The 13,137-nt window shown below is 52.6% G+C and overlaps 1 protein-coding gene and 1 long non-coding RNA gene across 2 annotated transcripts; one reads left to right on the forward strand and one right to left on the reverse strand.

Moving 5' to 3' along the window:
• The first annotated feature begins 2,515 nt into the window (after window positions 1–2,515).
• Window positions 2,516–9,582, forward strand: RAB5IF (RAB5 interacting factor). The gene is made up of 4 exons (XM_040608071.1): window positions 2,516–2,699; window positions 4,915–5,018; window positions 7,045–7,174; window positions 7,806–9,582. The coding sequence occupies exons 1-4, from the start codon at window positions 2,571–2,573 to the stop codon at window positions 7,845–7,847; spliced, it is 405 nt and encodes a 134-aa protein (XP_040464005.1). The 5' UTR covers window positions 2,516–2,570; the 3' UTR covers window positions 7,848–9,582.
• LOC121094482 lies at window positions 5,025–13,113 on the reverse strand. The gene is made up of 3 exons (XR_005829861.1): window positions 12,999–13,113; window positions 12,457–12,536; window positions 5,025–6,002 (listed from the first exon to the last, which is right to left on the reverse strand). It is a non-coding gene; the product is annotated as an uncharacterized LOC121094482 (long non-coding RNA).
• Between the last annotated feature and the right edge of the window lie 24 nt (window positions 13,114–13,137).

Below are 13,137 nucleotides of genomic sequence, written 5' to 3' on the forward strand. Positions count from 1 at the left end.
CCGCACCAACGGAATGGCATGGAGCACACAGGCTGCACTCACAGTGACACCAGCGAAGAGCAGAAATGAGCAGTGACACAAATCGATCGATCTTCAGCTGCCATTCTCCTGTGGGCCATCACTACAGACAACAATTAAAAAGCCAAAAATCCCACCTGTTTCATCACTGATGCAGAAGCAATGGGTATGCCCTCCAGCAGCCCAGCCAGACCCTGCCCAGGGAATGGATTTTGTTCCTGCTGGTTCAGAAGACCAGTGACCTGCTCTGCCAACAACCTGCCAGACTTGGGGGCACCCTAACCATGCCCCTGTGCTGCTTGGATGAAATCTGCCAGGGCACCGCCTGCTTTGGGGAGCGGGGGAGCCGCGGAGGTCATTGGTGGCAGGTGCCCTGCCTGTTTCCCCTCCAAAGGACAGGCTGTGCTGGGGGAGTAATCAGGAGGCGGTGAAACGCAGAGATGGGTTTGGAAATGCTGCTGAGTGCCATGCCAGGGCAGAGGCGACCCAGGGAGAGTGCAGAACTTTTGCCATGCCTGTGATCTGGCCACAGGGTCCCAAGAAGGTTCAACTTTTTAGCTAAAATATAACGAAAGAGAAAAAAAAAAAAAAAGAAAAAGAGAACAAATCCCAGGAATCAGACAGCTCAAGCTGCCACCCCATGGCTGGTCCCAGGTTTTTCTGTGCTGGAGGAAAGACCCGCCCTCAGCTGTGCCCAAGTGGTCCCCAGGAGCCTGACAGGAGGCAGGGCCCCCCCTCACTGAGCCCCATTTCCTCGCCACTGGGCAGTTGTCAGGCTGGGCCCGGGGTGGGGGTAACTGGTGAATAGGGGCAGCACAGATGTGGCAGCTCCTCACGTGCTTTGCAGCCTCTGAAGCTGTGTGCATGTTAGGGGCTGCGCTAGGCCACCTTGCACAGCCCCTGGGGCTCTGCCCTGAGCCTCATCCAGCCCTTCCCACCTTTCCTGCCTGTGCCCAGGGCTCCCCACATAATCCTGCCCTACTTCCACAAGCCTGCCAACACGCATCCCTTACTGGGGGCCTGCTTGTACCCCTGTGACATCCTCTGGCACTTCTTCCTCCTCCTTGTACTTTCAAACCTCAGTTTAATAGTTTAATTTGCTTTTCCCTCTGGGCAGTCGATCAGGCAGTGGAGATGGAGTAAAACAAACCATTTATTTTTTTTTTTGGCAAGTGAATTTTAGATCAGTTCCCTGACCCAGGTGTCTCATTGCTGTGCAAGTGCTTCCTGCCCTGAAAGATGGCGTGGAGCAGGAGCGTGGAGCTGGGGACAGTGAAACTCCTCACGTGCCTGAAGTCCTGGAAGAGATCAGCCCTGGGGTCCTGCAGTGACTGTGCCCATCGCAGAGGGGAGGGTGCAGAGCAGGAGGGGGGCTGCTGTTTCCCAAGCACCTGAGGAGCACCCCAGGGGCACGACTGGAGCCGGACCACATGAGACCTGGCCACTCGGCAAAGGGCCCAGTCATGGTGGGGGTGTGAGGGGCAAAGGTCTCGCCGGCAACATGGGATGACCCTGCACTGTGCATCCCCTCCCTGCTAACGCAGCGTGGGTCCGTTGGCTTGGACCAGCCTTGGGCTGGTGGCAAATGCCCAAGCGGCTGGACATGTTCGGGGGCCTGACAGCTGGAGCGGGGCAAGATACTTTTCAAGTCCCAATGTATCTTGCATAATCTGTATCTAAAGCACACGGCCTCAGCTGGAAGCCATCAGCAGTCTGGGACAAGGACGCATCTGCCTGCTCCGCGCTGTGCTAACCGCGTGTGGCTCAGGTGGGTCCAGCCTGCTCCTGCAGGTTCCCAGGCCCTGCTGAAACGCGCAGCAGCTGAAGCACTGAGCACCACAGGCAGGGCAGTTGGGCTCCCCAGCAGCTCAGCACCTCACGCCTTGGCTGGTTTGTGCCGCAGACAGAAACGCAGAGCCTCGGCCCAGCGCGCGTTAATGGGGAAACGGAACCGCAGCCCTGACAGCCTGCCAGCACCCAGGGCTGTGCGGGAGCAGGCGGGGAAGGAGTAACGCCACAGGAGGGACCTTGACAGGGCCGGGGCTCAGCACGCCCAGCGAGGGCCACCGCAAGGTCGAGGTCGTCCAGCAACGCCTCGCGTGGCCCCAGCAGCACCGAGCCGGCCGGCCCTCCCCGTCCCCGCCTGCTTCGCCGCTGGGCCGCTGCCCTCACGGGGCGGGGCGTGGGGGCCACAGGTCTGGCCGAAGGGCCGCTGCACGGGCCGGGGGTCCCTCCTCGGCCTCCCCTGGGCGCCGGGCCGCCCCCCCAAGCACCGCGCTCCCGCGCCAGGCCCCGCCAGGCCCCGCCCGCCCGCGCTCAAGTCCCGCCTACTCCACGCCTAGGCTCCGCCTCCACCCTGCCCGGCTCCCCGAGCGCAACACGCGCCGCGCTTCTACTTGGCCCCTCTGCGCTGCCGTAGGGGGCGGGCGCTCTCCGGTCACGTGTAATGCGCGGCGGCGCCGGGATTGGCGGAGCGGGGGCGCGGGCGGGTGACGGTGCGCGGCGGCCGCTTCCGGGCCGGCGGCGGGGCCGGGGCCGGGGCGCGCAGGAGGATGAGCGGCGCGCGGCGCAGGGAGGAGCCGCCGCACGCGCAGCAGCACACGGTGGCCAACGGTGGCGCGGCCGGGCGCGGCTCCGTGTGGGGCAAGGCCCTGCGCAGCGACTCCGCCTGGCACGACAAGGTGGGGCCGCGGCGGGGGTCGCTCACGGGGTGCGGGCGCGGGCCTGGGCCCGGGTAGGGCCGGGGTGTCCCGCTGCCAGCCTTCGGCCCGCTGGCGGGGGTTGGGGGCGGGGCGCGGCTCCCTTCTGGCGGTATCGGGGCCGGTAGCCGGTGCTGCTGCCCAGCCTGGCGCGGCCGCGACCTGTCCAGGGCTCTCGCCCGGCCGTGCCCGGCGGCGTCGGAGCCGCCGTTGGGCGAGGAGGTGGTGGCGCGGGGGCGGGCCCGGGCCGCAGCAGGCTCGGCAGTGCCCGGCACGGCGGCTGCGGACGCGGGGGCGGCGGGTAGTGCCCCCGGTGCCGGCCAGGCGGCTCCGAAGCTTGCCGAAGTGCATCTCGCCGGCAGCGCCGCGTTGTACCGTGCTTCGCTCCCCGGGTGCGCGCCCCCGCCGCCGGGGGGCCGAGCCCGCAGCCCCCGTGGAGGGGCCCGGGGCCGCGTTAACCCCGCGGGACTCCCACGCTGGGGGCCGGCGCGCCGTGGTCCGGCGCCTCGCTTAGCGGAGGGCTCGTTCTGCGTGTGTCCTGGGACCGGGCGGCCCCGCTGCTGCGCCGTGCCCCACGGCAGAGGCCGTCCTTCACTGCTCCCGGGCCCGCAGCCAAAGGAAACAAGCTGCGCTGATGCTGGTATCTCAGTTAAATTTCGCTTTTGGATTAAACTCTTCTAGGTTTAAATAAAACATTACTTCGTGTAAGTAAAAGAAAGCTAGAAATGGAATTTACTTTAAGAAGTTGGGGATAAATATATTTGCAAATCCATCTGACCAGTTCAGGTCTGAAGGGAAAGGGCAGCAGCAGGAACAGGCTTGTGAGAGTTTCTCCGTTTCAGTGTCACAGCGTGGGGATGTTCTCACAGAAGAGTAAGGTCATGGCAGTTGTTCAGCCGTTTGCAGTCTGCTTTGCTGCACCAAGCCCTGCCATCCCATGTGCAAAAAGAGATTTGGTTTCTACAAAATCCCATGCATGTGCTCAGCTTGTACATTTTGCTCATGTTTGTCAGCAGACCTTCCAAGCGTGAGTAAAAACATGTCACCCACAGACCTCCCAGTGTTTTTAGCACTAGTGAAGCTGTTTTTCCTCTGTGTATTTCCCGTGTTCTGTAATGCTCCTTCCTCTATGTCAGTGCCTCTTCCTGCTGCTTCCTGTGCCCCCCAGCAACATGCCTGCAAGGAGCTCGGTGCTCCTGCAGCGTCCCAGGTCCTGCCATACCCCTAGCATGGCCTGGGCCTGTGGCCCACCTGCTGGGGACATCTACTCCCTGGTTTCTTGGCTTTGCCAGCATGGAGAAGGTGCAGACTCTGCCTTGCTTTTCCTTGGGGGACAGACATGAATCTGTGTCACTTTGTTCTTAGCAGTTGCTGTTGCTTACAGAGCTGGTGGAGCTCTCCCATACTCTACCTCTTCCCCCTCTGACAAACTGGGCAGGAATGTCAGAGTTAGTGAGGGGAGCAATGGCAGGCTGGTTTGATGCAACAGGATGTGAACTGAAGGCTAAAATGACTGAGAATTGTGACCATATCTGGTGTGGATTCTAGTCTTCTGCATAGAGCCGAACAAGTTTGCACATCCTACAGTAAAATCATAAAGGCTGTTGGTATTATGGGGTATGCTGGGGCAATCCCAGCCTTGGGGAGGCTAGAGAAGAAGATGCAAGCAGAAGTGCTTTTTATGTAAAGCACAAGTCAGCGTTGTCCAGCTGGAATGCTTACGGTTGTATTGACCCTGTGGGCAAACAGGAATGGCCACTTCACTGCTGCTCTGAAAGAATGTGCAAGACAGGGTTTGTGGTCTGGAGTTGGCATGAGAACTGGCTACTGGTACCTCTTGTTTCTGGGTAGGGGAGGGCCTGGGCCACTGAGAGTGGCTATAATAGTCTTAAAGCATTAAAACTTTATTCCAGTGAATTTTTATATAAGTGAATCTTTAGTAAACAAGGGGACTAGATACTTGTTCACCTCTGCTGTTAGCCCATTGGAGGACAAAGCCATGTATTTAATTTGGAAGCAGAGAAGTCCAGAGTACATGAAGCCACAAGCTGCTTTCATCTGCTCTGAGTACGGTATCTTATACTTGGAATGGAAAATTAAGCATTCAATGTGTTAAATTTTCACCTGTTAATTGTGTGATGCTTTACAAAAAGGAAAAAGTAAATGCCAAAATCTTTCTTGTGCTTTATCTCCTCAGGACGAGTTTTTAGATGTGATCTACTGGTTCCGGCAGATCATTGCAGTTATTTTGGGAATCATCTGGGGAGTAGTTCCACTGAAGGGATTCGTGGGAATAGCAGTGTAAGGTTTATTTCCTTTTCTATCTCATGTACTTTCCCACATTTGGATTTGGCTTGGTGTCTGGTTTAAAGCTGGGCTAAAAACATTGGGCTGGCCAAGCACAGTCTCTGTCTGCTGTGTGTCTTAAAGCCAATGTTGTTTAAAGCCAGACTGTTATTTGTCATGGAATTCATACAAATCATAACGTGTCTTCATCAGCCTCTTTCTCTCTTCTCAGCCTGATTAATGCTTTTTTTTAAAATGACTTGTTTTATTATTATTAAAGGGGGCAGGGGTAGAAGGAGGGAATGAGAGGTTCAGTTGACTTGTGAAGTGACCTGTTTCCTGCACGTGTGAATACTAGGCTATGAGTATGGTGCCTAGTGTGGCTACCTAAGAAGTAAGGCCCATAGAGGGGAAGGTGTGGTAGTCCTTCTCTTTGAGTCAGGAGACCTCCTTGGAGAAGAGGTTTTGTTAGTAGACGAGAGGGGCCGCTTCTCTTTGAAAAAGAAAAGGTTTCTTCAAAACACCAAAGACCGTAGGTAACAAGCAGGCAAAGTGGCACCATTGGCAGTGCTCCCGTGGTGCTCCCAGCTTGCTGAGGTTGTTCTTTCAGCCATGGTGTGGTGGGAAGGCAGTGCCTTAGAAGGGTATATATGCATCAGATCCCCACTGGGACATAGGATTCAGGTTACCTCCTAGCAGGTGTCCAAAGGCTGCAGTGAGTGCTCTGAGTTACGCAATGAAAATTTCTTTGGCCCTGACAAGTGCCTGAAAGTTTCTGCAGGGGACACGGGAGAGACACCTGCTTTCTCAACACCAGCTGTGGGAAGTCACTGTGTCTGCTCTGGGGAATCTACATTTGCAAATGTCTCTGCCTAGTCAAGGTCTCCTAGTCAAGCACACAACCTCACGGCTTTTCTTAGGCAAAATTGACTTATCTTGTCCCTACTCCTGAGCATCCTGGCTGTGGCAAGCAAGTGGAGGGAGCAGCTGCAAGTGTCTCTAAGAAGAAAAAAAAAAAAAGGTTGAAATTTAGGGAAAAGGGGCTGTAAAGCAGTGATGCTCCAACAGGAACTCAATAGCTACATGCAAACAGTTAAATCTAAAGTGCCCCCAGTAACAGATGTGCAGTAGCTGAGAAGTATTGTTCTTACTTAGTCATCCATTAATTCACAAGGCACCTAAGCCAATTCCTGTGATAAATGTTAATAAGAAAAAGTGATTTGGTGTACAGTGGAAACGCTAAAAGCTTCTAGAACTGTGCGCGTGGTTTCTCTGTGGTATGCAGTCACACAGCTGCTCACAGCTTGCTGCCAGTCGCTGAACTTGTATGTCTTCCTGCATTGCCCTTTCTACACAGCTTTCTTTCCAGAAACATACCTGTAACTTCCCAGGTTGCCCCAGCCCTAAGTTGGGGTGGTGTAAAGCCAAATGCATCTATGGACAAACAGGAGGTCTCTTTTTTTTTTTTCTCCCCATTGCAGTGTAACTGTTGGCACAGACTGGGGACTGCCGAGTTGTCTCAGGTTGAACCCCAGAGCTATGGCTCAGAGGGTGCTGTGGAGTCTTCTCCGGCTTTCGTCTCGAGCCACTGCGTTTGGTCATGGGATGCTAACAGAGATGTAACACTGAGTGTGAAGTCTAACAGCCCTCCCTCTTGGCAGCCTCAAAATCAAGTAGTACACACAAGGAAATTGGATTCTGTGTGGGAGCAGGACTGCTGCTGATCTACAGGATAGGAAAACTTGCAGGGTTTGCAGATCTGCTGATACCTCCAGCTTGACCACTGTCTATTGAGCCTTACTAGGAGTAGGTTGTGCCTTGTGAGCTGAACTTCATCTGAACCTAGCATGCTACGGCAAGCTGACCTGGAGGTGCTCTTCTACAGAAGTGACTGAGCTGCCTGGGAAGCGCTGCAGGAACAGCATTCCTCTTTGCTTCCTCTCTGCTGCAGATGAAAGATGTTTCACTGCTACATTGCAGTATGGCATATTGGATACCTGCACCCTTTATCACCAAAATGACGCTTCCTTATCTCTTCCAGATTCTGCCTGATCAATGCTGGTGTTCTATACCTCTACTTCAGTAGCTTCCAGCAGATAGATGAGGAGGAGTATGGCGGGACGTGGGAGCTAACAAAAGAAGGATTCATGACATCTTTTGCACTGTTTCTGGTAATGCCTCTTGCTTAAGTTGATACACTTTCTGAGGGAAAAGACCTGGGAGAAAATCAGGTGAGGTGGTGCACAGATAGAATAGAGACATGTTAACGTCGTCTAATAAGTGGAGTTGACTGGGAAAGAAAGCCCAAAAATCTGATGGCTACTGGTTTTGAAATACAGTATTAGGTGCCTGGGATTTCTCTGTAGGAAAGGATGTAAATACAGGCAGCTATACTTCTGCATCAACCCTTAACTTTTATGTCTCCCCATCCTCTGTCCTAGATATCCTGGTGGAATTTCATCTAGAACTAGTTACACCCAACCTTTTGTGTTGGGTGTCTTTGTTTTTCCCTTACTTCCTTCCCCCCACATCTCTGAACATGCTCAGCGCTCGATGTGGTGGTGTTTCTTAATCGCTAGAAGGACTATGGTGGGATTTTAATGTGGAGAGCTAATCACCCCAGAAGGCAAGCAAGCTGAATGCCGTTTGTGGCACATCATGATCCCAGCATCTCTTCAAGACCATCTCAAAGCTGCAGTTCAGTCCCCAGTCCTCTGTTGAGAGCAGGGTGTGAGGCTTGTTTTCTCTCTGAACCCTCCCCAGAGGCATTGAGATAACCTTCACTTCCTTTCCTCTCCACAGGTTGTTTGGATAATCTTCTATACTGCCATCCACTATGATTGACACAGTCTGCGGCTTTTTCCTGTTAAATTAGTCGTCAGTAAATCAAGAAGGTTTTAATAAATCATAGTCTTTAGTGGACTGGTGGGAAGGTGGGGAAAGTCAAATCAACTCCCTTCTGTACCAGCAGTTTGATTAGCCTGGAAGAGCCCCGACTCTTCTGCTGGAGAAGTCCGTCTCCGTTTTATATACCTGTTAATTGTTGGAACTATTAAAAAGCCATTGGAATTTTTGGAAGTGGTTCAAGACCGTTCAAATTTGGAACTTTCTGTGACTCTAGCCAGTAACTCTGTCATACTCCTCTGTGCTGAAGATTGAATCTTGTTAATTTAATGTGTGTATGCCCTTTTGTTTGAAATCTGTCATTAAATCCTGACTTGTCTTCCATTGTTGTCCTTTAGACAAACAGTTTCTAAAAAGCAGTTGTAGGGTACATGGGAGGAAGGCACTGCAGCATCCAGGATATGAGTTGAGTGGCTGTCCTTAGCCTGTTTTTCTAGCAATCGGATCAGATTTGATTAAACAGACTGTGTTGTTACCATTTCTAATATTTTTTGTTTTACTTGCAAATCAGTTGTTGACCAGAGCTTTCAAATGGTCTTTGACGAAGACAAATTTTTAAGCAATTTTGCTAGATAGAATTGTGATAAATCTGGTTAACAAAGGTGTATTCAGGAGGCTTAGAAACTCCACTGCACTCTGCTAGACTGACTACTAAGTTACCATTGAATATCTCAGAGCTTAGTAGTCTTTGAAGGACAGTTATTCTGGAGATACCTTTTTGAATGTCAAGCATTTAAATTCTTTTTTATTTAAGCTCTTGAATTCAGCTTCTCCTTGTCAATGAGTGCAGGAGACTAAGATGCAATTGAGGCAGCTATTACCTTAAAATGCAGAATTAGTAACTTGCAAATCAGGCAAAGTACATAGCCTCTGGTTTGTGAGGTGCTTTTTGTGAGCTGATCACTTCATAGTTCAGTTCCTCCCTAGTCATGCCCTTTTTGTGCATCAATGGGGAAGTCTGCTTTAAGGTATTTTTAAGGATATGTCTTTAAGAAATAGTTCTTGGGGAACACGCACAATCCTTGTTATTGTCAGAGGACCTTGTAGTCTTGTTGCCATGTGGTCCTTGCTTTTATAAACAACAGCTCAGGCACCCAAAAAAGAGTCCTGACCTAAAGCTGCCTTATAGTGAGGAGCTGATAGTTTTAGGATGCTCTTGCTGAAAGTCTGCATTGCTTCCTTGCTGATGGAAGTCCAACAGCCTGGTTCTCACATATGAGTATGCAAAGCCAGTGTTCTAAATCTCTTAAGTGCTGAGCTATGGCTCCAGATTCGCCCACTGGTGCAGGTCTCCATTCTTACCAGGGAAAACACTGTCTGTTCTTGGTGGAACAAAACCTCACACCTGGCTATTTTAGGTCCTTGGGATGCCAAGGGAAGAGTGCAATAGCAGACGGCTTCTGCTACTTGTGAGTTGCCAATTTAAGTAAGTAATCTCAGATAAAAACTTCTACATTTTCTCCTCCCCATCCCCAAACTTGCTCAGTCTTTTAGTCTGATACTTCCTTTTCCTCTTCTTTCAGCTGAAAGCATTAGTTTTCCACAAGAATTGCATAGCCTGCTAGTTCTAGGTTGCCCTGTCTACTGGCATCTGTTTGCATCTTAGCTGCTCACAGCCGTCAGTAAAATCATTGTATACTTGAAATGCTCTAATAAACGTCGCCTGGATAATCCACTGTGCAGCTTCCGTATCCTCTGGTCTTTGAAGTTTTGTAAAATGGTGTGAGTGTGGGATTCCTTTAAGAGTTCTGATTTTTGGTAAATACCTAAGTAAGCTCTTTGGGATTCTTAGGTCTCTTGTGCTGCAGGCTTTGGTCCTGCACTTCTGAAGGGGCCAGAAGCATTTGTAGTGGAAGTAGTAGCTAATGTTTAGATCCATGCTTTAATGGGTGATTAAGCAGATTAAGCTAACTGTTGCCTCTATTTAAGCTGTTCTGCTCCTTCAGCAACTGTCCCTGCCTGCCCTGTGACATGGCAGAGCCACTGCTGTGTTGCACAGTGCCTGAGTCTGTTCCAGAGCAGGGCCTGAAGCACTGCTGTAAAATGCACAGAGCTGGAGAGTTGCTTACCTGCCCCTCTGCTTTATTTCTTGCTTACCTACAGTCCTACCAGCCAAATTTCTTGGTCTTTGCAGTTCTCTACAGTTCTAGTGGTTGGAAGCTGAGGCAGAACCTGAGGAGGATCTGCTTTTGAGGAATGCTCTGGGTCTGAAGGGACCTTAAAGACCATCTAGTTCCCACCCCCTGCTGTGGACAGGGACACCTCCCATGAGACCAGGTTGCTCCAAGCCCTGTCCAAGGGTTGGATGCTGCCAGGGATGGGGCACCCCCAGCTGCTCTTGGCAGCCTGTGCCAATGCATCACCACCCTCACAGCAAAGAATTTCTTACTAACATCTAATCTACACATACCTCTTTCAGTTTAAAGCCCCCCCCCTTGCCCTATCGCTACATGCCCCTGTAAAAAGCCCCTCTCCAGCTTTCTTGTCGGCCCCCTTTAGGCACTGGAATGTGCTGTAAGATCTCCCTGGAGCCTTCTCTTCTCCAGGCTGAACCGCCCCAACTCTCTCAGCCTCTCTTCAGCAGAGAGGTGCTCCAGCCCCCTCAGCATCTTCGTGGCCTCCCTGCTCCAACATGTTCATGTCCTTATGTTTGGGTCTCCAGAGCTGAACACAGTACTGTGGGTGGGTTATCATGACCATGCAGAAGAGACATTGGTCTCTGCATCTCCTCAAGGCTCCTGGTAAGTTAATGATTGCAGTTGCTCAGTTGCAAGCTTTTAATCTCTTAAGGTTTCTGCTTTAAGGGGTGCCTCAATGGCTAGAAGCAGGTATCCCCAGTGCTGATCACCAACAAAGCTAAAGCTGTGTCTTCATCCCCCAAAGAAATGAGGTTAATTTTAAGAAGCTCAAGGGGATGTGGCAGCCTGTAGAATGGAGCTGAGCATCCTACAGTGATGAGCACTGTAAAAACAAGGGGGTTTTTTTCAGATACTTGAGAGATTGACACAGGGATGGTCTAGCAGAGAACACGAAGTAGAATGCTAGGATGAAAGAGCAGCAGCTGACAGGAGTAAGGACTGCAGTAGGGGGCACAGGGGCTGCGGCGGCACCTCTGTCCTCAGCAGTTTTGTGAAGCTCTTTACTAGCTGCAGACCTGGAGGAATATCACTTTGGATCTCAGAAAAAGAAGCCAGTCCCTGGCAGGAAGGAGAGTGAGAGATTCCATGGCCTAACCTCGTTGTGAGGAGAGGAGCAACCGTGTTTTGGTGTGGAATTGGCAGAGAAATTTGTGATCTTTCTTGGGCTTCAAGCATAGTATCTGTTAAAACTTTAATGCAAGGTTTTTTTGGTGTTAAAGAGAGAAATGGTGTGGGTGTAAAGATGTGCTGGCAGGTGTTAAGAGGTGGCTGTGCAGCTGGGTGTCTTGTGTGTTGGCAACCTCAGTTGTCAGGCCCCAGGTAAAACAGTTGCTACCACAGGGTAACTTTGCAGCGGCAATGGCTGAGCACACAGCAAGATGTGAACTTGTTACCTGTGGTTTTGGTCCAGCAAGGGGATGTTGCTGACATCACTTGTCTTTAACAGTGCTTGGGATGTCCTTAAAGCCAAGTGGTGCCTGTTGGAGCTGGGAGCATGCTTTTGAGGAGCCTCTGTCCCCTCCGTGGAGGTGTCATCCTCTCTGCGTTTCCCCAGCTTCATTTCCAAGCTTGCAAAGGCTGTGCTCACAGCTGCTGGGATTTAGCTGCCCACAGGTGACGGCTGTTTTGGTTTGTCAGAAACACAAAAGCAGCAGAGGCTGGTCTGGTCTGGGGCAAGCAGGGTCTCAAAAACCGAAGCAGCGGAATGTAGAGCTTTGTCTTCAAGCACTGTTAAGTCACACTTCTATCTGACCACTGGGTATAGTGTTTGCTGAGACCTTTTGGGACAGCAGTGTCCCTGCCCACACTTCCTAGGGTGTTTCATGTCAAAGATGTCCGTTCATACTCTGCCAGGCAAATGAGTGGAGGAGGATGCAGGATGCACAAAGCTCCTGGCCTTGGAGAAGCTGCTTTGGCGGGGAAGGAACCACCTCCAGCTGCTGGGGATGGGAAGTCTGGAGAGAGGTCTGAAAATGGAGCAGGCTGAGACTGTCTTGCAAAAGCTGAACTATCCTCCTACGAGTATTTTGTTAATAACAGGCAATGCCCATTATACCCTCAGGCTGTCGGAGGGCACTAGCGAAACATTGCCACTGCCACAGCAAAGGAGGGTTTACATCTCGCTGTGTTAAGGAGCACTGAGTGAGCTAGTGGAGCTGCGCACGCTGGGAAGAGCTGGGGGGATTAGATGGTTCTTTGAAGGATGAGAAAGTAGGACACACCTCAGCTGACTTCCCCAGGTCCAAACAGCCCAGCACTCAACACACTCTGTCTCCCAAAACAACAGACGTCCAGGATAGATCAGGGCAGAGGATGAATTTTTCAGATCTGGCAGCCAAACAGCCAAGCACGTGCGCCAAGCCAAGAAGCAGAGGCTGATGTTGTTGCAGGGGGAAGTAATTTGCACAAACCTGAAGCATTTTGTTCAGCCCAGAATGAAACAACCTCTTCCAACTTCCATTTATTTTACTGGTGTTTTTTAGCTCAACCTCTGAAAGTAGCGTAGGGAGAAAGAACCTAAATGTTTCAGCCAGTTTGATTTCAGATATATCCATGGCAAACCAGGCCTCCCCCACTGTTACGTCTTTTTGGTCAAAACTCTGCCAAGCGGGAGCTGTTGGTGACCCTCGCCCAGGCTGGGGGTCCCGCCCGCGGCCACTGGCCCCGTGCTGGCCTGAGCTGCCCGGCAGCCGCAGCCTGCCCGGGCACACGGTGCTGCTGGGGCTGGCAGCAGCGGGAGCCGCCGGTGCCAGCGCTGAGCCCGGCCGGCCTCGCCCGCAGGCACCCACCGGCGCCGGCCGCCCCGCCGGGCCCGGCCCCCAGAGCACCGGGCGTGAGAGGCCGCGGGGGCGCGCAGGCCGCGCCGTGCAGCGCCACCCGCGGGGTGCCGGCCGCCCCTGGCCGCCGTGGCGGTGGCTGGCACAATGGCTTGAGCCTCCCTTGGCGAGTTCACCTGAATGTGCGGCGACACAACGCACGAGACCGCTCCCCGGAGTCTCCCGCAGCCGCCCGGGGACCGGGTACGCAGGCCTGGCCCGCGTCGGGGCCGGGCGGCGCTCGGGCCACCGCAGGCGCCTGCGGCGGGCTGGGCC

This window comes from Falco naumanni, chromosome 10 (genome assembly GCF_017639655.2).
Source record: "Falco naumanni isolate bFalNau1 chromosome 10, bFalNau1.pat, whole genome shotgun sequence".
Taxonomy (NCBI): Eukaryota; Metazoa; Chordata; class Aves; order Falconiformes; family Falconidae; genus Falco; species Falco naumanni.

Coding starts and splice junctions, on each gene's coding strand:
- RAB5IF (XM_040608071.1), top strand. CDS start 2,571: ATGAGCGGCGCGCGGCGCAGGGAGGAGCCGCCGCACGCGCAGCAGCAC. Junction 2,700..4,914: donor ACTCCGCCTGGCACGACAAG/GTGGGGCCGCGG, acceptor TTATCTCCTCAG/GACGAGTTTTTAGATGTGAT. Junction 7,175..7,805: donor CATCTTTTGCACTGTTTCTG/GTAATGCCTCTT, acceptor TCCTCTCCACAG/GTTGTTTGGATAATCTTCTA.